This window comes from Ranitomeya imitator, chromosome 5, assembly GCF_032444005.1.
Source record: "Ranitomeya imitator isolate aRanImi1 chromosome 5, aRanImi1.pri, whole genome shotgun sequence".
NCBI lineage: Eukaryota > Metazoa > Chordata > Amphibia > Anura > Dendrobatidae > Ranitomeya > Ranitomeya imitator.
Window position 1 is genome coordinate 439,981,245 of NC_091286.1, and position 23,923 is coordinate 440,005,167.

Sequence of the window (23,923 nt, forward strand, 5' to 3'; positions counted from 1 at the left end):
CATGCACTGCAGTAAACGTATACTGCAGACCCAGAGACTTGTCAGTGTCTCACCCAGCATGGTTAACTTTGAGTCAGTGAGATATAATGGGCCATCAGATCTTGAGGGTCATCAGATTATCTAATATGATTGATCAGCAATGATCAGCACCCGCCATTATAAATGTGGGTGGTCAATCCTTTGAAAGGGAGTCTTTTAATCCCCATTTAACCACTTAGATAGCGCTGTCAATACAGCAGAATTTAATCCCTTAAATATAGCAGTATTTAAGGGATTAATCAGCCCCAATCAGTTCCAAAACTGTCTAAAGGTACCTTCACACTGAACGATATCGCTAGCGATCCGTGACGTTGCAGCGTTCTGGCTAGCGATATCGTTGAGTTTGACACGCAGCAGCGATCTGGATCCTGCTGTGCCATCGTTGGTCGGCACAGAAAGTCCAGAACTTTATTTCGTCGCTGGACTCCCGCAGACATCGCTGAATCGGCGTGTGTGATGCCGATTCAGCGATGTCTTCACTGGTAACCAGGGTAAACATCGGGTTACTAAGCGCGGCCCTGCGCTTAGTAACCCGATGTTTACCCTGGTTACCTGGGGACCTCGGCATCGTTGGTCGCTGGAGAGCTGTCTGTGTGACAGCTCTCCAGCAACCACACAGCGACGCTGCAGCGATCGGGATCGTTGTCTAGATCGCTGCAGCGTCGCTAAATGTGATGGTACCTTAAGGCTGATATTGTAGGGTGTCAGCTGTCATGTACCAGAGGGAATTTCATCTGTGATCGTTGTTTTAAAACGGTCATGAGAGAATAAGGCCTGTTAATGACCATTGTTTTAATGTGTATTAGCAGTCATTAAGGGGTTAAACACATATGTTTATATGAGGTCAAAAATATTACAAAGGCCTATGCATCTGGCCAACATGCTGGAGGGGGAGAAGCAGGTCTAAATTTTCCAAATGGGTCCATAGAACTCTAGAGTGTGTATGAATGTCACATTCATAATTTCTAACAATATACTTACTTCCCAATCTGTCTAACAAATGTCAAATTGTTCATGGTAAACATGAAGTGTGAATAATCTATAGTGTGTTAATTTTGTACATATAACATGATAAGATTAATTGAAGAACAAACCTTGCAGTCTGGCATGATCAAAGCCTTGTTGATTAGAGATTTCTCATCAGAGGTCAACTCTTCTGATCCTGTATCTGTTGTTTTTAAAGGTTTTACCCAAAATACTTTTTTCTTGACATGTTTTTTAAAATCGTCCTAAAAGGAAGACAATTTGAGTGGTCAGAAAATATAGGTTAAATGGTATTCAGATATAATTAAAATGTATATATGTGGTAAATATATTTTTATATCCATTGCTCATGCCTTACAAGAGCTCAGACTTTAAGTTATTTAATAGATTTCATTGTTCACTCATAAAGAATCAAAATTTGTTCAAGCAATGTGATGAAACAGATCTGATTAGGGCATTAGAATACATATCTCTGATATCTTTACCGAAACTGGCATCAGTTTCCTGTTTCAGTCACCAAATATAAAGCTGCCAGCTGTCTGAATTTGCTCAGTTTTTTATGCAAATTGTCTCTTCAGAGAGGAAGAGGACTAGAACTCTAGTACCATCTATTGAAAGTAGCAATCCTAACAGTCAATGTCGACCCTTTAACGAGCCTTGTCACAAGACTTAGGATAAAAGCCAAACTAGAATCTCAATTTGCAGACACTGTGTTTCGAGGCACTGCCCCTCATCAGTGCAAAGTGGAGATCTGGTTTGGCTGATTGAGAGGCCCCTCAGTTTTGTATGTAATTCAGACAAATTCTTGGTTGTGCAGGGCGGAAAATGAAAAGAGCTTGTGTAAATCTCAACCCAAAATTGGCTGCGCAAAAAAAGTTTTTGTTGCTCCTTTTTGGAACAAGGGTTGTGTCTGGACAGGACAAAACATTCATTTTACAAACACAACACAAAAAATTGGACCTAATTATAAAAATTATAAAATCCTAGTTGCTAGAAGCAAAAGATTAGGCGTCCCAAAACAAGGACATTGGTAGATAATGGGTTACCATTATCTACCAATGTCCTTTTTTTGGGACGCCTAATCTTTTGCTTCTAGCAACTAGGATTTTATAATTTTTATAATTAGGTCCAATTTTTTGTGTTGTGTTTGTAAAATGAATGTTTTCAAAATAGGAAATCATGTCATTGTCATTTTTAATTGAATATTTTGACGCCCTTTTCTGAAAAATCCGTAAAATGAAAATTTCTAATTTGGCAAGTAATGGGTTAAACATTCCTCTTCTGAAAACTGTTATATTTGTAAAGGCCTCCATATACATTATGCAAAGGTAGGCTGGCGAACAATCATTCATCTATCAGTTAACAGTCATTCATTGTTAGTATTAGAAAAAAAAAGGATCTCAGGCTACATTGGCAGATTGGATTTTTTTTACCAAAAGTGCAACCAGTGTTTATGATCAACTGAAAAAATCCAAGATGCCTGATAGCTTTTTGAAATGATAGTAAATGTTTGTTGTTCAGCAATAGTCTAAATCAGGGGTGGGGAATCTCAGGCCCATGGACTGTAAACTGTCCACGATGAGCTTTTATCTGTCCCCCATGCTGATAACTGGGGACCGCACTGCTTGGGCCTGCAGCTGTATTTTAATGGCCTCCGAACCATTAATTTTTGTTAGCATGCTCATGCAGTCTTAACTACTGAACACTGAGTCACGTGCAATGAAAGATTACGTTCTTACATCAACGTCAGTGTCAGGACATATTTTGTCAGCAAAGATAGCGTACATTTTGTACGTCCCTCGAAGGATGGTTGAAATATCCAATTGGCCCTGGCAGAAAAAAGATTCCCCACCCTGGTTTAAAAGAACACTTGATCATTTCATCTTGGTAACTGAAATCTGTTCGTTATGGCTGAAATCGGCCATTTTGTCTCAATAGTAGCTGATGTGGATGGGGCTTTAGCTTTGTGATTAAAAACCTTGACATACACAAGGAATTGTGACAGAAAATGTACTGGAAATAGTTAAATACTTTATGAGAATTCCATATTCCAGTTTTCTACAATTACTAAACAACCATGTGTAGTGTACATGCATTTTTGATAATTGCTTTTTCTTTAACCCCTTCAAGACCCAGCCTATTTTGACCTTAAAGACCTTGCCGTTTTTTGCAATTCTGACCAGTGTCCCTTTATGAGGTAATAACTCAGGAACGCTTCAACGGATCCTAGCGGTTCTGAGATTGTTTTTTCGTGACATATTGGGCTTCATGTTAGTGGTAAATTTAGGTCAATAAATTCTGCATTTATTTGTGATAAACACGGAAATTTGGCGAAAATTTTGAAAATTTCGCAATTTTCACATTTTGAATTTTTATTCTGTTAAACCAGAGAGATATGTGACACAAAATAGTTAATAAATAACATTTCCCACATGTTTACTTTACATCAGCACAATTTTGGAAACAAAATTTTTTTTTGTTAGGAAGTTATAAGGGTTAAAATTCGACCAGCGATTTGTCATTTTTACAACGAAATTTACAAAACCATTTTTTTTAGGGACCACCTCACATTTGAAGTCAGTTTGAGGGGTCTATATGGCTGAAAATACCCAAAAGTGACACCATTCTAAAAACTGCACCCCTCAAGGTACTCAAAACCACATTCAAGAAGTTTATTAACCCTTCAGGTGCTTCACAGCAGCAGAAGCAACATGGAAGGAAAAAATGAACATTTAACTTTTTAGTCACAAAAATTATCTTTTAGCAACAATTTTTTTATTTTCCCAATGGTAAAAGGAGAAACTGAACCACGAAAGTTGTTGTCCAATTTGTCCTGAGTACGCTGATACCTCATATGTGGGGGTAAACCACTGTTTTGGCGCACGGCAGGGCTTGGAAGGGAAGGAGCGCCATTTGACTTTTTGAATCAAAAATTGGCTCCACTCTTTAGCGGACACCATGTCACGTTTGGAGAGCCCCCGTGTGCCTAAAAATTGGAGCTCCCCCACAAGTGACCCCATTTTGGAAACTAGACGCCCCAAGGAACTTATCTAGATGCATAGTGAGCACTTTGAACCCCCAGGTGCTTCACAAATTGATCCGTAAAAATGAAAAAGTACTTTTTTTTCACAAAAAAATTCTTTTAGCCTCAATTTTTTCATTTTCACATGGGCAACAGGATAAAATGGATCCTAAAATGTGTTGGGCAATTTCTCCTGAGTACACCAATACCTCACATGTGGAGGTAAACCACTGTTTGGGCACATGGTAAGGCTCGGAAGGGAAGGAGCGCCATTTGACTTTTTGAATGAAAAATTATTTCCATCGTTAGCGGACACCATGTCGCGTTTGGATAGCTCCTGTGTGCCTAAACATTGGCGCTCCCCCACAAGTGACCCCATTTTGGAAACTAGACCCCCCAAGGAACTAATTTAGATGCCTAGTGAGCACTTTAAACCCTCAGGTGCTTCACAAATTGATCTGTAAAAATGAAAAAGTACTTTTTTTTCACAAAAAAATTCTTTTCGCCTCAATTTTTTCATTTTCACATGGGCAGTAGGATAAAATGGATCATAAAATTTGTTGGGCAATTTCTCCCGAGTACGCCGATACCTCATATGTGGGGGTAAACCACTGTTTGGGCACTCGGCAGGGCTCGGAAGAGAAGGCGCGCCATTTGACTTTTTGAATGGAAAATTAGCTCCAATTGTTAGCGGACACCATGTCGCGTTTGGAGAGCCCCTGTGTGCCTAAACATTGGAGCTCCCGCACAAGTGACCCCATTTTGGAAACTAGACCCCCCAAGGAACTTATCTAGATGCATATTGAGCACTTTAAACCCCCAGGTGCTTCACAGAAGTTTATAACGCAGAGCCATGAAAATAAAAAATAATTTTTCTTTCCTCAAAAATGATTTTTTAGCCTGGAATTTCCTATTTTGCCAAGGATAATAGGAGAAATTGGACCCCAAATATTGTTGTCCAGTTTGTCCTGAGTACGCTGATACCCCATATGTGGGGGTAAACCACTGTTTGGGCGCACGGCAGGGCTCGGAAGGGATGGCACGCCATTTGGCTTTTTAAATGGAAAATTAGCTCCAATCATTAGCGGACACCATGTCACGTTTGGAGAGCCCCTGTGTGCCTAAACATTGGAGATCCCCCAGAAATGACACCATTTTAGAAACTAGACCCCCAAAGGAACTAATCTAGATGTGTGGTGAGGACTTTGAACCCCCAAGTGCTTCACAGAAGTTTATAACGCAGAGCCATGAAAAAAAAAAAAAAAATTATTTTCTCAAAAATGATCTTTTAGCCTGCAATTTTTTATTTTCCCAAGGGTAACAGGAGAAATTTGACCCCAAAAGTTGTTGTCCAGTTTCTCCTGAGTACGCTGATACCCCATATGTGGGGGTAAATCACTGTTTGGGCACATGCCGGGGCTCGGAAGTGAAGTAGTGACGTTTTGAAATGCAGACTTTGATGGAATGCTCTGTGGGCGTCACGTTGCGTTTGCAGAGCCCCTGATGTGGCTTAACAGTAGAAACCCCCCACAAGTGACCCCATTTTGGAAACTAGACCCCCAAAGGAACTTATCTAGATGTGTGGTGAGCACTTTGAACCCCCAAGTGCTTCATAGAAGTTTATAATGCAGAGCCGTGAAAATAATAAATACGTTTTCTTTCCTCAAAAATAATTATTTAGCCCAGAGTTTTTTATTTTTCCCAAGGGTAACAGGAGAAATTTGACCCCAATATTTGTTGTCCAGTTTCTCCTGAGTACGGTGATACCCCATATGTGGGGGTAAACTACTGTTTGGGCACATGCCGGGGCTTGGAATTGAAGTAGTGACGTTTTGAAATGCAGACTTTGATGGAATGCTCTGCGGGCGTCACGTTGCGTTTGCAGAGCCCCTGATGTGCCTAAACAGTAGAAACCCCCCACAAGTGACCCCATTTTGGAAACTAGACCCTGAAAGGAACTTATCTAGATGTGTGGTGAGCACTTTGAACCCCCAAGTGCTTCATAGAAGTTTATAATGCAGAGCCGTGAAAATAATAAATACGTTTTCTTTCCTCAAAAATAATTATTTAGCCCAGAATTTTTTATTTTCCCAAGGGTTACAGGAGAAATTGGACCCCAAAAGTTGTTGTCCAGTTTCTCCTGAGTACGCTGATACCCCATATGTGGGGGTAAACCACTGTTTGGGCACACGTCGGGGCTCAGAAGGGAAGTAGTGACTTTTGAAATGCAGACTTTGATGGAATGGTCTGCGGGTGTCACGTTGCGTTTGCAGAGCCCCTGGTGTGCCTAAACAGTAGAAACCCCCCACAAGTGACCCCATTTTAGAAACTAGACCCCCCAAGGAACTTATCTAGATATGTGGTGAGCACTTTGAACCCCCAAGTGCTTCACAGACGTTTACAACACAGATCCGTGAAAATAAAAAATCATTTTTCTTTCCTCAAAAATTATGTTTTAGCAAGCATTTTTTTAGATTCACAAGGGTAACAGGAGAAATTGGACCCCAGTAATTGTTGCGCAGTTTGTCCTGAGTATGCTGGTACCCCATATGTGGGGGTAAACCACTGTTTGGGCACACGTCAGGGCTCGGAAGTGAGGGAGCACCATTTGACTTTTTGAATACGAGATTGGCTGGAATCAATGGTGGCGCCATGTTGCGTTTGGAGACCCCTGATGTGCCTAAACAGTGGTAACCCCTCAATTCTAACTCCAACACTAACCCCAACACACCCCTAACCCTAATCCCAACTGTAGCCATAATCCTAATCACAACCCTAACCCCAACACACCCCTAACCACAACACTAATTCCAACCCTAACCCTAAGGCTATGTGCCCACGTTGCGGATTCGTGTGAGATATTTCCGCACCATTTTTGAAAAATCCGCGGGTAAAAGGCACTGTGTTTTACCTGCGGATTTTCCGCGGATTTCCAGTGTTTTTTGTGCGGATTTCACCTGCGGATTCCTATTGAGGAACAGGTGTAAAACGCTGCGGAATCCGCACAAAGAATTCACATGCTGCGGAAAATACAACGCAGCGTTCCCGCACGGTATTTTCCGCATCACGGGCACAGCGGATTTGGTTTTTCATATGTTTACATGGTACTGTAAACCTGATGGAACACTGCTGCGAATCCGCAGCCAAATCCGCACCGTGTGCACATAGCCTAATTCTAAAGGTATGTGCACACGCTGCGGAAAACGCTGCGGATCCGCAGCAGTTTCCCATGAGTGTACAGTTCAATGTAAACCTATGGGAAACAAAAATCGCTGTACACATGCTGCGGAAAAACTGCACGGAAACGCAGCGGTTTACATTCCGCAGCATGTCACTTCTTTGTGCGGATTCCGCAGCGGTTTTACAACTGCTCCAATAGAAAATCGCAATTGTAAAACCGCAGTGAAATGCGCAGAAAAAAACGCGGTAAATCCGCCATAAATCCGCAGCGGTTTAGCACTGCGGATTTATCAAATCCGCAGCGGAAAAATCCGCAGAGGACCAGAATACGTGTGCACATTCCTAACCCTAACCCTACCCCTAACCCTACCCCTAACCCTAGCCCTAACCCTAACCCTACCCCTAACCCTACCCCTACCCCTAACCCTAACCCTACCCCTAACCCTACCCCTAACCCTAACCCTACCCCTAACCCTAACCCTATTCTAACATTAGTGGAAAAAAAAAAATTTCTTTATTTTTTTATTGTCCCTACCTATGGGGGTGACAAAGGGGGGGGGTCATTTATTATTTTTTTTATTTTGATCACTGAGATAGATTATATCTCAGTGATCAAAATGCACTTTGGAACGAATCTGCCGGCCGGCAGATTCGGCGGGCGCACTGCACATGCGCCCGCCATTTTGGAAGATGGCGGCGCCCGGGAGAAGACGGACGGGACCACGGCTGGATCGGTAAGTATGATAGGGTGGGGGGGGACCACGGGGGGGGGGATCGGAGCACGGGGGGGGGAATCGGAGCGCGGGAGGGGTGGAACGGAGCGCGGGGGGCGTGGAACGGAGCACGGGGGGGCTGGAATGGAGCACGGGGGGGCTGGAATGGAGCACGGGGGGGTGGAACGGAGCACGGGGGGGGGTGGATCGGAGTGCAGGGGGGGTGATTGGAGCACGGGGGGGTGATTGGAGCACGGGGGGAGCGGACACGAGCACGGGGGGGAGCGGAGCACAGGGCGGAGGGGAGCCGGAGCAGTGTACCGGCCAGATCGGGGGGGTGGGGGGGCGATCGGAGGGGTGGGGTGGGGGCACACTAGTATTTCCAGCCATGGCCGATGATATTTCAGCATCGGCCATGGCTGGATTGTAATATTTCACCCGTTATAATGGGTGAAATATTACAAATCGCTCTGATTGGCAGTTTCACTTTCAACAGCCAATCAGAGCGATCGTAGCCACGAGGGGGTGAAGCCACCCCCCCTGGGCTAAACTACCACTCCCCCTGTCCCTGCAGATCGGGTGAAATGGGAGTTAACCCTTTCACCCGATCTGCAGGGACGCGATCTTTCCATGACGCCGCATAGGCGTCATGGGTCGGATTGGCACCGACTTTCATGACGCCTACGTGGCGTCAAAGGTCGGGAAGGGGTTAAAAAAACAAAAAAAAAAAAACAAACCTGATTGGCTAAATCCCTCCATACACAATAGTACTAAAGTAGCCAATATTGTTGGGATTGTTCAATTGTCTAATGTGTATGGAGGCCTCATAACTTTCATCCAACATGATGTTGAAGGAGAGGAGGAATCAGCCTGTTGAGTTTTCAAAAACGGATCCATTTATTCACCCTTGAGATGAACATCTGCAAGGGGAGTCTGGCAGCAAATCTTTTAAACAGAATACAGAAACACAAACACTGTGTTTGAAGAGTGAGGAAAGATAGTTGTTTCGCTAAAAGTTATCTATCATGTGATAATGCTCTCTAGAGGGGGTGCACACCTTTAAGTACTTGATCAATCAGTGACGAAAAGTCAACAAATACGGAGTGTCACGATAATATGAACATGCTCATATCCTACATACACTATGAGAACTTTCCTCTGCATTTACTGGGACACACACACGCTTCACTTCCCCCATTAGGTTTGTGTAAAGTACACATAGTGCAGAAGCGATCCCCCTTACAGCTTCCCCAGCTGCACAAGCTGCAGCCATCTTTCTCTACCTTCCTGCATGTAATCATATCTCCATCTTTCCCTCCCCTCCCTTGGGAATGTGTGTGTGATTCCCCTCACCATTCCCTCCTGCATACAGCTGGGAAACTGAAAGTAAAAAGTAGGAGCGCATGGATTCAGATCTCTTAGTTCCTTTAAACTGGTATATGATCATGCAGATTAGACCTGGAAGTAGGACAAATACATTTTTGGCATGTGCATCAGTAGAACCACACACCAGTGAGTTTTTTAAGCCCTGGCACCAGCAGAATCCAAGAAATGGATTTCAACTTAACTAAGTCATACAGCCACTTCATGCTTAGACTTAAAAGAATGCCAATTTCATACTCGGAAAAATGATGGTTCTGCCGCCACGCTATGATTCTCGCCCCTCGAGTTATGATGGTTATGAGTTTTAATAACTGTTGGACAAGGGGAGTGCCTTCCATTGCTCCGCCCACTCAGTGAGGTCATGAACAGAGGATATAAGATTATGTAGCCCAATTAGGAGGGTGTCTTTTGCCCAGAGAATCAGCCAGGAGAGGCTGTGCAATTTGACCTGAATATTTGGGGCCCTTTCCCTTCCCCCATCTTCACATGGCATGCCATTGACTGATACCTGTAAGTTTTATATTTTAATCCCTGTTATTTTTCAATTGCATGTATATACTGTAATTGTCTCATTTGTAATATCATTTTATATTTTTGTAAACACTGCCTATTCTTTTTGGAGTAAAATCTCTTAAACTTTACTAGCTTTGTCCTCCTTGCTCTAAACGTACATCCTCATTCTCAGAACTAAATCAATGCTACTGATTGGGTTGGCTCCTGTCTCGATATTAATCATAGGAACTAGGAGCTGGTGGCAGCGAAGTGTTCTGGGCTTTTGGGGAGACTCAGCAGTGATAGATGGAGATTTATAAGTATATATCCTGCCTGAGACAGGGAATAGTTATATCACCCTCACTGCAGTGTGCCCAATAGCCATTGCACAGGAAGGGAGCCCTTCTGGTGACTACTTATCTTAGGTGCAGTTCCCTGATTCCCCTGAGGATATAGGGGGTGCCAGAGAGCTGCAAGTTTCAAACCGGTATTGTAAAGGGGATATAATAAATCGCCTGATGAACTTGAGGGCAACCAAACACCCGCCAGTTCATGACAGAGAGTGATGCAGCACATTCATTTAACTCATTCTATCTCCGGCATTAAATCCTACATGTATCCAGCTTTGCTAGCCATCTTAGCAAGCATATGTTATGGTATTTAATTCATTCTATCTCCGACATTGAATCCTACATGTATCCAGCTTTGTTAGCCATCTTAGTAAGCATATGTTAGGGTATATAGCTATTTCAACTTATTGTGCTTGTCCCCTTATGCTGTGAAGTCATGGTACTTTTTTTCAAAGTGGTTTATGATCCATGTAGGCCTGGACACTTGTTTATCTGTTCACAACATTTATTGTGTCCTGCTGCCTCAACTTAGATTGATTGATTGCTAGCGAGGTAATATTGTGAGAGATCTTAGAGCTAGCCTCCTATATATTGAGACATAGTCTGGGGAAGCATTTATGCAGGGGTTCATTTATGCATTTATGTACATTTAATCTAAGTACATTTTATCAAAGTACTGGCAGTTATACCAGTATACATCGAATTTTATTGAAAAAACCTTCCAATGATAACCGTATTATCTCCAAAATGGATAAAAACTCTGTTCCAAATTATTAGGCACAGTAGAATTTCTAAGCATTTGATATGTTTTAAAGAACTGAAAATTTTCCTTTGTTGAATTTGCAGCATTAGGAGGTCACATTCACTGAACAAAAAAGCTATTTAACTACAAAACATCCTAACAGGCCAAGTTACATGTTAACATAGGACCCCTTTTTTTTATAACATCTTCACAATTCTTGCATCCTGTTATGAACAGGTGATTCAGAACCACAATGGACCTAGTGGTTAGGAGCACACAAAGTGACCTGATAGTTACTAACATAGGACGAGCTCTGAGACGTGGAAACTCTGCTGACCGCAATCTATAATCCTATCATACCACACTAGAGGTAGCCGTGGATTGCGCCTAACGCTCCCTATGCAACTCGGCACAGCCTGAGAAACTAACTAGCCCTGAAGATAGAAAAATAAGCCTACCTTGCCTCAGAGAAATTCCCCAAAGGAAAAGGCAGCCCCCCACATATAATGACTGTCAGTTAAGATGAAAATACAAACACAGAGATGAAATAGATTTTAGCAAAGTGAGGCCCGACTTACTGAATAGACCGAGGATAGGAAAGATAGCTTTGCGGTCAGCACAAAAACCTACAAACAACCACGCAGAGGGGCAAAAAGACCCTCCGCACCGACTAACGGTACGGAGGTGCTCCCTCTGCGTCTCAGAGCTTCCAGCAAGCAAGAAAAACCAATATAGCAAGCTGGACAGAAAATATAGCAAACAAAAGTAACACAAGCAGAACTTAGCTTATGCAGGGCAGACAGGCCACAAGAGCGATCCAGGAGAGAGCCAGACCAATACTGGAACATTGATTGGAGGCCAGGAACAAAGAACTAGGTGGAGTTAATTAAAGCAGCACCTAACGACTTAACCTCGTCACCTGAGGAAGGAAACTCAGAAGCCGCAGCCCCACTCACATCCACCAGCGGAAGCTCATAGACAGAACCAGCCGAAGTACCACTCATGACCACAGGAGGGAGCTTGACCACAGAATTCACAACAGTACCCCCCCCTTGAGGAGGGGTCACTGAACCCTCACCAGAGCCCCCAGGCCGACCAGGATGGGCCAAATGAAAGGCACGAACCAGATCGGCAGCATGAACATCAGAGGCAAAGACCCAGGAATTATCTTCCTGACCATAACCCTTCCACTTAACCAGGTACTGAAGTTTCCGTCTCGAAATACGAGAATCCAAAATCTTCTCCACTATATACTCTAACTCCCCCTCAACCAAAACCGGGGCAGGAGGATCAACGGATGGAACCACAGGTGCCACGTATCTCCGCAACAATGACCTATGGAATACGTTATGGATGGAAAAAGAAGCTGGAAGGGTCAAACGAAAAGACACAGGATTAAGAACCTCAGAAATCCTATACGGACCAATGAAACGAGGCTTAAACTTAGGAGAGGAAACTTTCATAGGAATATAACGAGATGACAACCAAACCAAATCCCCAACACAAAGTCGGGGACCCACACAGCGCCTACGGTTAGCGAAACGTTGAGCCTTCTCCTGAGACAATGTCAAATTGTCCACCACATGAGTCCAAATCTGCTGCAACCTATCCACCATAGTATCCACACCAGGACAGTCAGAAGACTCAACCTGCCCTGAAGAGAAACGAGGATGAAAACCAGAATTGCAGAAAAACGGCAAAACCAAAGTAGCCGAGCTGGCCCGATTATTAAGGGCAAACTCAGCCAAAGGCAAAAAAGACACCCAATCATCCTGATCGGCAGAAACAAAACATCTCAGATATGTTTCCAAGGTCTGATTGGTTCGTTCAGTCTGGCCATTTGTCTGAGGATGGAAAGCCGAGGAAAAAGACAAATCAATGCCCATCCTAGCACAAAAGGCTCGCCAAAACCTCGAAACAAACTGGGAACCTCTGTCAGAAACGATGTTCTCCGGAATGCCATGTAAACGAACCACATGTTGGAAGAACAATGGTACCAAATCAGAGGAGGAAGGCAATTTAGACAAGGGTACCAAATGGACCATCTTCGAGAAGCGATCACAAACAACCCAAATGACCGACATTTTTTGAGAGACGGGGAGATCCGAAATAAAATCCATAGAGATATGTGTCCAGGGCCTCTTCGGGACTGGCAAGGGCAAAAGCAACCCACTGGCACGAGAACAGCAGGGCTTAGCCCGAGCACAAATCCCACAGGACTGCACAAACGAACGCACATCCCGCGACAGAGACGGCCACCAAAAGGATCTAGCCACCAAATCTCTGGTACCAAAGATTCCAGGATGACCAGCCAACACCGAACCATGAACCTCAGAGATAACTCTACTCGTCCATTTATCAGGGACAAACAGTTTCTCCGCTGGGCAACGGTCAGGTCTATTAGCCTGAAATTTTTGCAGCACCCGCCGCAAATCAGGGGAGATGGCAGACAAAATTACCCCCTCCTTGAGAACACCCGCCGGCTCAGACAAACCCGGAGAGTCGGGCACCAAACTCCTAGACAGGGCATCCGCCTTCACATTTTTAGAGCCCGGAAGGTACGAAACCACAAAGTCAAAACGGGAGAAAAATAGCGACCAACGAGCCTGTCTAGGATTCAACCGTTTGGCAGACTCGAGATAAGTCAAGTTCTTATGATCAGTCAAGACCACCACGCGATGCTTAGCTCGCTCAAGCCAATGACGCCACTCCTCGAATGCCCACTTCATGGCCAGCAACTCTCGATTGCCAACATCATAATTACGCTCAGCAGGCGAAAACTTCCTGGAAAAGAAGGCGCATGGTTTCATCACCGAGCCATCAGAACTTCTTTGCGACAAAACAGCCCCTGCTCCAATCTCAGAAGCATCAACCTCGACCTGGAACGGGAGCGAAACATCCGGTTGACACAACACAGGGGCAGAAGAAAAACGAAGCTTCAACTCTTGAAAAGCTTCCACAGCAGCAGAAGACCAATTGACCACATCAGCACCCTTCTTGGTTAAATCAGTCAACGGTTTAGCTATACTAGAAAAATTATTGATGAAGCGACGATAAAAATTAGCAAAGCCCAGGAACTTTTGCAGACTCTTCAGAGATGTCGGCTGAGTCCAATCATAAATGGCCTGAACTTTAACAGGGTCCATCTCGATAGTAGAAGGGGAAAAAATGAAACCCAAAAATGAAACCTTCTGAACACCAAAGAGACATTTTGACCCCTTCACAAACAAAGAATTCGCACGCAGGACCTGGAACACCATTCTGACCTGCCTCACGTGAGACTCTCAATCATCCGAGAAGACCAAAATATTATCCAAGTATACAATCAGGAATTTATCCAGGTACTCTCGGAAGATGTCATGCATAAAGGACTGAAACACTGATGGAGCATTAGAAAGCCTGAATGGCATAACCAGGTACTCAAAATGGCCCTCGGGGGTATTAAATGCTGTTTTCCATTCATCGCCCTGTTTAATGCGCACAAGATTATACGCACCACGAAGATCTATCTTGGTGAACCAACTAGCCCCCTTAATCCGAGCAAACAAATCAGACAGCAGCGGCAAGGGGTACTGAAATTTGACCGTGATTTTATTTAGAAGGCGGTAATCAATACAAGGTCTCAGCGAACCATCATTCTTGGCCACAAAAAAGAACCCTGCTCCCAATGGCGATGACGACGGGCGAATATGACCCTTCTCCAAGGATTCCTTTACGTAACTCCGCATAGCGGCGTGCTCAGGCACAGACAAATTAAACAATCGACCTTAAGGAAACTTACTACCAGGAATCAAATCGATAGCACAATCACAATCCCTATGCGGAGGTAGGGCACTGGACTTGGGCTCATCAAATACATCCCGGTAATCCGACAAGAACTCTGGGACCTCAGAAGGGGTGGATGATGAAATAGACAGAAATGGAACATCACCATGTACCCCCTGACAACCCCAGCTGGACACAGACATTGATTTCCAATCCAATACTGGGTTATGGACTTGTAGCCATGGCAACCCCAACACGACCACATCATGCAGATTATGCAACACCAAAAAGCGAATATCCTCCTGATGCGCAGGAGCCATGCACATGGTCAGCTGGGTCCAGTACTGAGGATTATTCTTGGCCAAAGGCGTAGCATCAATTCCTCTCAATGGAATAGGATACTGCAAGGGCTCCAAGAAAAACCCACAGCGCCTAGCATACTCCAAGTCCATCAAATTCAGGGCAGCGCCTGAATCCACAAATGCCATGACAGAATAGGATGACAAAGAGCAGATCAAAGTAACGGACAAAAGAAATTTCGACTGTATCGTACCAATGGTGGCAGAGCTAGCGAACCGCTTAGTGCGCTTAGGACAATCGGAGATAGCATTAGTGGAATCACCACAGTAAAAACACAGCCCATTCCATCGTCTGTGTTCTTGCCGTTCAGCTCTGGTCAAAGTCCTATTGCATTGCATAGGCTCAGGTTTATGCTCAGATAATACCGCCAAATGGTGCACAGTTTTACGCTCACGTAAGCGTTGATCGATCTGAATGGCCAAAGACATAGACTCATTCAGACCAGCAGGCATAGGAAATCCCACCATGACATCCTTAAGGGCTTCAGAGAGACCCTTTCTGAAAATTGCTGCCAGAGCACATTCATTCCATTGAGTGAGCACAGACCACTTCCTAAATTTCTGACAATATATCTCTACCTCATCCTGACCCTGACACAGAGCCAGCAAGATTTTCTCTGCCTGATCCACTGAATTAGGTTAATCATAAAGCAACCCGAGCGCCAGAAAAAACGCATCAATATCACATAATGCAGGATCTCCTGGCACAAGGGAAAATGCCCAGTCTTGAGGGTCGCCACGTAATTAAGAAATAATGATCTTTACTTGTTGAACTGGGTCACCAGAGGAGCGGGGTTTCAAAGCCAGAAATAGTTTACAATTATTTCTGAAATTCAGAAACTTAGCTCTATCTCCAGAAAATAACTCAGGAATAGGAATTTTAGGTTTTAACATAGGATTCTGAACCACTAAATCTTGAATGTTCTGAACACTTATAGCGAGATTATCCATCAAAGAGGACAGACCTTGAATGTCCATGTCTACACCTGTGTTTTGAACCACCCTGATGTAAAGGGGAAAAGAAAGACAAAACACAGTGCAAAGAAAAAAAAATGGTCTCAGAACTTCTCTTTTCCCTCTATTGAGAAGCATTAGTACTTTGGGCCTCCAGTACTGTTATGAACAGGTGATTCAGAACCACAATGGACCTAGTGGTTAGGAGCACACAAAGTGACCTGATAGTTACTAACATAGGACGAGCTCTGAGACGTGGAAACTCTGCTAACCGCAATCCTTAATCCTATCATACCACACTAGAGGTAGCCGTGGATTGCGCCTAACGCTCCCTATGCAACTCGGCACAGCCTGAGAAACTAACTAGCCCTGAAGATAGAAAAATAAGCCTACCTTGCCTCAGAGAAATTCTCCAAAGGAAAAGGCCGCCCCCACATATAATGACTGTGAGTTAAGATGAAAATACAAACACAGAGATGAAATAGATTTTAGCAAAGTGAGGCCCGACTTACTGAATAGACCGAGGATAGGAAAGATAGCTTTGCGGTCAGCACAAAAACCTACAAACAACCACGCAGAGGGGCAAAAAGACCCTCCGCAGCGACTAACGGTACGGAGGTGCTCCCTCTGCATCTCAGAGCTTCCAGCAAGCAAGAAAAACCAATATAGCAAGCTGGACAGAAAATATAGCAAACAAAAGTAACACAAGCAGAACTTAGCTTATGCAGGGCAGACAGGCCACAAGAACGATCCAGGAGAGAGCCAGACCAATACTGGAACATTGACTGGAGGCCAGGAACAAAGAACTAGGTGGAGTTAAATAGAGCAGCACCTAACGACTTAACCTCGTCACCTGAGGAAGGAAACTCAGAAGCCGCAGCCCCACTCACATCCACCAGCGGAAGCTCATAGACAGAACCAGCCGAAGTACCACTCATGACCACAGGAGGGAGCTTGACCACAGAATTCACAACAGCATCCATTGAACTTGTGAGTTTTTGGAGAGTTTCTGCTTGTATTTCTTTGCATGAAGTCAGAATAGCCTCCCATAGCTGCTGTTTTGATGTGAACTGCCTCCCACCCTCATAGATCTTTTGCTTGATGATACTCCAAATGTTCTCTATAGAGTTGAGGTCATGGGAAGATGGTGGCCACACCATAAGTTTATCTCCTTTTATGTCCAAAGCAGCCAATGACGCAGAGGTTATCTTTGCAGCATGAGATGGTGCATTGTCATGCATGAAGATGATTTTGCTGCTGAAGGCACATTTCTGCTTTTTATACCATGGAAGAAAGTTGTCAGTCAGAAACTCTATATACTTTGCAGAGATCATTTTCACACCTTCAGGAACCTTAAAGGGCCCTAACAGCTGTTTCCCCATGATTCCGGCCCAAAACGTGACTCGTCCACCTCCATGTTGACATCGCAGCCTTATTGGGACATGGTGGTCATCCACCAATCATCCACTACTCCATCCATCTGGACCATCCAGGAGTGCTCGACACTCATCAGTAAACAAGATTGTTAGGAAATTAGTCTTCATGTATGTCTAGGCCCACTGTAACCGTTTCTGCTTGTGAACACTGTTTAGGGGTGGCCGAATAGTAGGTTTATGCACCACAACAATCCTTTGAAGGATCCTACACCTTGAGGTTCGAGGGACTCCAGAGGCACCAGCAGCTTCAAATAACTGTTTGCTGCTTTGTAATGGTATTGTAAACAAGATACCAGACAGCCACATTATGCTTTAAATATTGCGTACAGTTACGCCATAGGGAACAAAGTTAAGCCACTCCATATAAACATAGAAAATCGGAGGAAACCGGAGTATTTAGGGTTATAAAATAGTAAGCTTTATTACAAAAACATATCAAGTTATATAAATATATTCCAAAAAAATAATACTAAAACCGGATGATGTGCCAGATCAATAGTGCCACCTATGCCCCAATAGTACGTAATACATAGTGAGAGGTAAAGGGGAAAGTATGTTCCAAATACAAAATATCTGTGTCCGGACCAAGTGGTCAGAATGTGCAAATATGCAGCAGGAGCAACACTCACCAAAAGATAGATGGGGAGGTGGCACTAGATCGCATCCAAGAGCGCCAATGCAATGTCTAAAGCAGCCAATGACTTAGAGGTTTTCTTTGCAGCATGAGATGGTGCATTGTCATGCATGAAGATTATTTTGCTGCTGAAGGCACATTTCTGCTTTTTATACCATGGAAGAAAGTTGTCAGTCAGAAACTCTATATACTTTGCAGAGGTCATTTTCACACCTTCAGGAACCTTAAAGGGCCCTAACAGCTGTTTCCCCATGATTCCAGCCCAAAGCATGACTCGTCCACCTCCTTGCTGACATCGCAGCCTTGTTGGGACATGGTGGTCATCCACCAACCATCCACTACTCCATCCATCTGGACCATCCAGGAGTGCTCAACACTCATCAGTAAACAAGACTATTTGGAAATTAGTCTTCATGTATGTCTAGGCCCATTGTAACCGTTTCTGCTTGTGAACACTGTTTAGGGGTGGCCGAATAGTAGGTGTATGCACCACAGCAATCCTTTGAAGGATCCTACACCTTGAGGTTCGAGGGACTCCAAAGGCACCAGCAGCTTCAAATAACTGTTTGCTGCTTTGTAATGGTATTGTCATGGTCCAGTCCGGAGTTTACTTTGTTCTTTCCTCTCTCGAGACTGGTCATGCAGGGGTTAATCTTCTCAGCCTCGTTCTGTTGCTAGCTGGGCTATTTCAGTCCCTCACAGCCTGCTGACCAGTATTAGTGATAGTTCTTGCTTCCTGGCTTGAGCCCCTGACCTGTATTAGTGATCCGTGTGCCTCTGACTGCCTATACCCATGTATGACTTGATCTTATCTCTGGACTTTGCCCCTGGTTTTCCGTTTCTGATACTACGCTCCCTGACTGGCTTCGACTCTGGTTTGTACCCTGACTTTGTCTTATGTCTCACATTTTGGTTACCACATTCCTGCTTGTCCCTGACTATTCTTCTGACTGCCGCTGTGTACTGAGCTGACCTCTCTGTGTATGACCTTGGCTTGTCTTATTACTCTTTCATTTCCTGTGGCACCTGTGCTGCTATTTAGTGTTGCTACGCTGTGTGTACAATATATCTTCCCTCACCAGCACCCCCTGGTGGAGGTTGCACTATACTTCACTGCAACAGCACATTACATTATCACTAACCAACATTTAAACGTGATTTTGCTTTTTTTTTTCTCTGGTCATGGATCCTCTGCATAACTTGGCAGATCAAGTTTCCAGTCTGACGCAGATGATACGGGATTTTTGTGTGAAACATCAGTCCCTTGTCACGTCTCATAAGAACTTACAGAAAAAATTGACTGACACTGTTAAGACCATGCAGGGAAACACCTCTCATATTGTTAGTCTACCTGGTGACTCTGTTAATGTTGTTTTGCACTCTCTGGAACCCTCGGTTACACTTCCGGACACATTTTCTGGTGAAAAAGATAAATTTCACATTTTCAGTGAGAGTTGCAAATTAAGTTTTTTTCTTAGACCTTGATCATCTGGGGATGAGACTCAGCGGGTAGGGATTATTATCTCCTTGCTAAGGGAGGGATCCCAATCCTGGGATTTCTCTCTGCCCCCTACTGCCCCTGAACATAAGTCAGTAGATAGGTTCTTTGAGGCCCTCGGGCTTATTTTTGATGAACCGGACCGTGTTAGGGTGGCAGAGGACACCATTATGAGTCTGGTTGAGAGGAAACACTCAGCCAAATGGTATAGCTCCGAGTTCCGTTGATGGTCCACGGAGGTGTCTTGGGATGACCCACAGTCTACAAAAGCCGAAGTATGAACAAAGCCGTTCTCCATCCCAAGTTCCACCTTTAACAGTATCCTTGCAAATGAAGAAAAAGGTACCTGAGAGTCTGAGTGACCTCTGAACCTGATTGACTCTAAGCTGGTGGCCCGCTGTAGATTAGGGACAGTTAGGTTGGAGACTCCCTTAAAAATTGTGGCTATTAACTCTACACCTCTCACAAAGGATGGTTTCCATTTCATTCCTAAAGAATTCACCCTCAAGGTGGGGGCCCTGCACCAGGAGTGCATGTCATGCTTTGTTTTGGATAACCTCCCTGCTGGCCTGGTGTTGGGGTTTCCCTTGTTGCAACAGCATATTGACTGGAGGTCCCGAGATATTGTTAAATAGGGACCTAATTGTTCTGAAAATTGTCTTGCTACTGTGTCTATGTCATCCTTCAGTCTGGAGGGTATTCCAGAGCACCTGAAGGGCTTTGAGGATGTGTTCTCCGAAAAGCAGGCTTATGTTCTACCACCACACCGCCCATTCGATTGTGCCATTGATCTTGTTCCCAGTGCCAAATTGCCCAAAGCCCATCTGTACAATCTATCCGACCCGAAGCGGGCTGCTATGAAGGAGTATATCTCTGAAAGCCTCCGTAAAGGGCATATTCAGCCATCTGTCTCTCCTGTGGCGGCGAGGTTCTTTTTTGTAAAAAAAAAGATGGTGGTTTACGCCCATGCATCAATTTTCGAGAACTGAATAAGATCACCATTAGAAACACTTATCCTCTCCTACTCATACCTGATTTGTACAATCAATTGTCGGGGGCCAGGTGGTTTTCTAAATTGGACCTCAGGGGAGGATACAATCTCATCCGTATGCGGGAGGGGGATGAGTGGAAAACTGCATTTCTCATCTCTGAGGGTCTATTTGAAAATTTGGTCATGCAGTTCGGTTTGACAAACGCACCAGCGATATTCCAGAATTTTATTAATCATGTTTTTTCTGACTTTATTGGAAGTCTTGTGGTTGTTTATCTTGATGATATACTCATATATTCCTCTAACAGACTAAGTCACATGAGTCATCTTCGTGCGGTTCTCCAGAGGCTCAGGGAGAACTCACTCTTTGCCAAACTGGAGAAGTGTTCATTTTTCACTCAAGAATTGTCCTTTCTAGGGGTCATTTTGTCTGCTGAGGGGTTTCGTATGGACCCTAGGAAGGTACAGGCCATTGTGGATTAGGTGCAACCCAGAGATCTCAAGGGTCTTCAGCGATTTCTGGGTTTCGCCAATTACTACAGAAAATTCATCAAGGGGTTTTCTAAAGTGGTCAAACTCCTCACTGATCTCACTCAAAAAGGGGCTGAGCTCAAAAACTGGTCCGCTCCAGCGGTGGTGGCGTTTTCTTCATTAAAAAAATGTTTCATGACTGCCCCTCTACTGGTTCAACCTGATTTGTCTAAACCATTTATCATAGAGGTAGATGCCTCTGAGGTGGGGATGGGGGGCTGTGTTGTCCCAGGGGCCCACCAAAGTAACTAACTTAAGACCCTGTGCCTTCTGTTCAAAAAAAATTTCCTCTGCTGAGAGGAATTATGATCTGGGTAGCTGAGAGTTATTGGCCATTAAATTGGCGTTTGAAGAATGGAGGCATTTTTTGGAGGGGGCGGTCCATCATATCATTGTCATTACTGATCACAAGAACCTGTCTTACATCGAGTCCGCCAAACGTTTATCTTCGAGACAGGCAAGGTGGTCACTTTTTCCTGATTTCAGTTTTCCATCACTTTCAGACCAGGGTCCAAGAATGTGAAGGCGGTGCCTTGTCTCGCAGCCTAGATCCGGTATCACCTCTTGAGCCTCCTTCCTCCGTTCTTCAGCATGGGGTGGTGGTGGCTGTGGTGTCCCCGAGATTAAAGCAGGAGATTCATGAGGCCCAATCTCTGTCTCCATCATCCATACCTTAAAATAAGCTTTTTGTGCCTGTCCTGTATCGGTTAAGGGTGCTTCAAGAGTTCCACAACTTTGCTTTGAGTGGGCATCCTGGAATCTCTGCCACTCGTAAAGCCATTACTAGGGTATTCTGGAGGCCCTCATTGACTTCTGACATCATTGGGTTTGTGTCATCCTGTGAAACTTGTGCCCATTCAAAAATCTGATCCCTTTTCTTATGCATGCTACCCTTTTTTCTTTTGTTTTTGGTCGTAGCTCATTGTAGCATGCTATAGGTGATCCCAGACGGTGGTGCCGACCTATATCTTGTTGCGTACATTCAAAAATCTCCCGCAACCGGCCGGCCAGGGAATTGGTGCCACTGCTAATTACGGATAGTCCGTGGACTCATCTGTCCATGGATTTTATCACCGATCTTCCCCCCTCTAATGGCAAAACTGTGATCTTGGTGGTTGTTGAAGGGTTCAGTAAATAAGCACATTTTGTACCATTAACAGGCCTTCCTAATGCTGAGACTCTATCTAAACTATTCATTGAGCATGTGATCCGTTTGCATGGTGTGCCTGTCAGTGTGGTGTCTGATAGAGGGGTGCAATTCATGGCAAAATTTTGGAGGGCTTTTTGTAAAAGGCTGGGCATCAGTCTGACCTTTTCATCGGCCTTTCATCCTGAGACCAACGGTCAGACTGAAGGGAGCAATCAGTCTTTGGAGCAGATTTTACGGTGTCTTGTCACATCTAGACAGGAAGATTGGTGCTCTGCAATACCTATAGCGGAATTCGCTTTCAATAATTGGGTCAATCAGTCCACTGGCGCTTCTCCATTCTTCTGCAACTAAGCATTCCACAATCATTTTGGTTAGTTTTCCTAGCTGGATTCGGGGTGTCCAGGGGCTGATTCAGCCTTTCTGTGATTGGAGGAGTTCTGGAGGGAGGTTCAGAGAAACATTGGGGAGGCTCAGGGCAAATATAATTTTTTTTGCAGATAAACGACGTTCTGTTGGGCAGTTTATCCGGTGGGGGATAAGGTATGCTTATCTACCAAGAATATAAGGCTGAGAATTCCCTCTGCTAAGTTGGGTCCTAAGTTTATTGGTCCATATGAAATTTTAGAGGTGATTAATCCTGTGGCCTTTTGCCAGCATTTGCCTTCATCGTTGCGGATCCACAATGTGTTCCATAAGGCACTTCTGAAGCTGTCGGTGCCTTCCTCTGGTGAGTTTCCCTCACACCCGCCGCCTGTTGTGGTAGATGGCCAGACCGAGTACGAGGTGTAACAGGTGGTGGATTCTCGTATGCTCCGCCGTTCACTTCAGCACTTGGTCCATTGGAAAGGGTACGGTCCTGTGGACCGGTCATGGGTGCCGGCGCGTTCGGTCCATGCTGATCGGTTGGTCCGGGCCTTTCACACTCATCATCCAGGGAAGCCTGGGGATCCTGTGGACCCCATTGAGAGGGGGTACTGTCATGGTCCAGTCCGGAGTTTACTTTCTTCATTCCTCTCTCGAGACTGGTCATGCAGGGGTTATCTTCTCAGCCTCGTTCTGGAGCTAGCTGGGCTATTTCAGTCCGTCCGCTTCCTGGCTTGAGCCCCTGACCTGTATTAGTGATCCGTGTGCCTCTGACTGCCTGTTCCCGTGCATGACTCGATCTGATCTCTGGACTTTGCCCCTGGTTTTCCTTTTCTGATACCACGCTCCCTGACTGGCTTCGACTCTGGTTTGTACCCTGACTTCGTCTTATGTTTCACGTTTTGGTTACCATGTTCCTGCTAGGCTCTGACTCCTTGCTTGTCCCTGACTATTCTTCTGACTGCCCCTGTGTACTGTGCTGACCTCTCTGTGTATGACCTTGGCTTGTCTAACTACTCTTTCATTACCTGTGACACCTGTGCTGCTATTCAGTGTTGCTATTTTTAAGTAGTTTTCCTTTAATTAGAATCACCTGGAAAACTAATTATCACATGTGTTACCCCCCTTAACCCCCAAGGGTGGTTTGCACGTTAATGACCGGGCCAATTTTTACAATTCTGACCACTGTCCCTTTATGAGGTTATAACTCTGTAACGCTTCAACAGATCCTGATGATTCTGACATTGTTTTCTCGTGAAATATTGTGCTCCATGATAGTGGTAAAATTTCTTTGATATTACCTGTGTTAATTTATGAAAGAAAAGGGAAATTTGTCG

At 44.5% G+C, this 23,923-nt stretch overlaps 1 protein-coding gene across 2 annotated transcripts in view; it reads right to left on the minus strand.

The window, feature by feature from the left end:
• LOC138638122 (probable cation-transporting ATPase 13A4) overlaps positions 1-23,923 on the minus strand; it is a 492,614-nt gene that overhangs the window by 341,422 nt on the left and 127,269 nt on the right. For both annotated transcript variants that reach the window (XM_069727146.1, XM_069727145.1), the window contains exon 3: positions 1,134-1,268. In XM_069727146.1, coding sequence (XP_069583247.1) covers positions 1,134-1,268 — 135 coding nt within the window. The remainder of the gene's footprint in view (positions 1-1,133; positions 1,269-23,923) is intronic.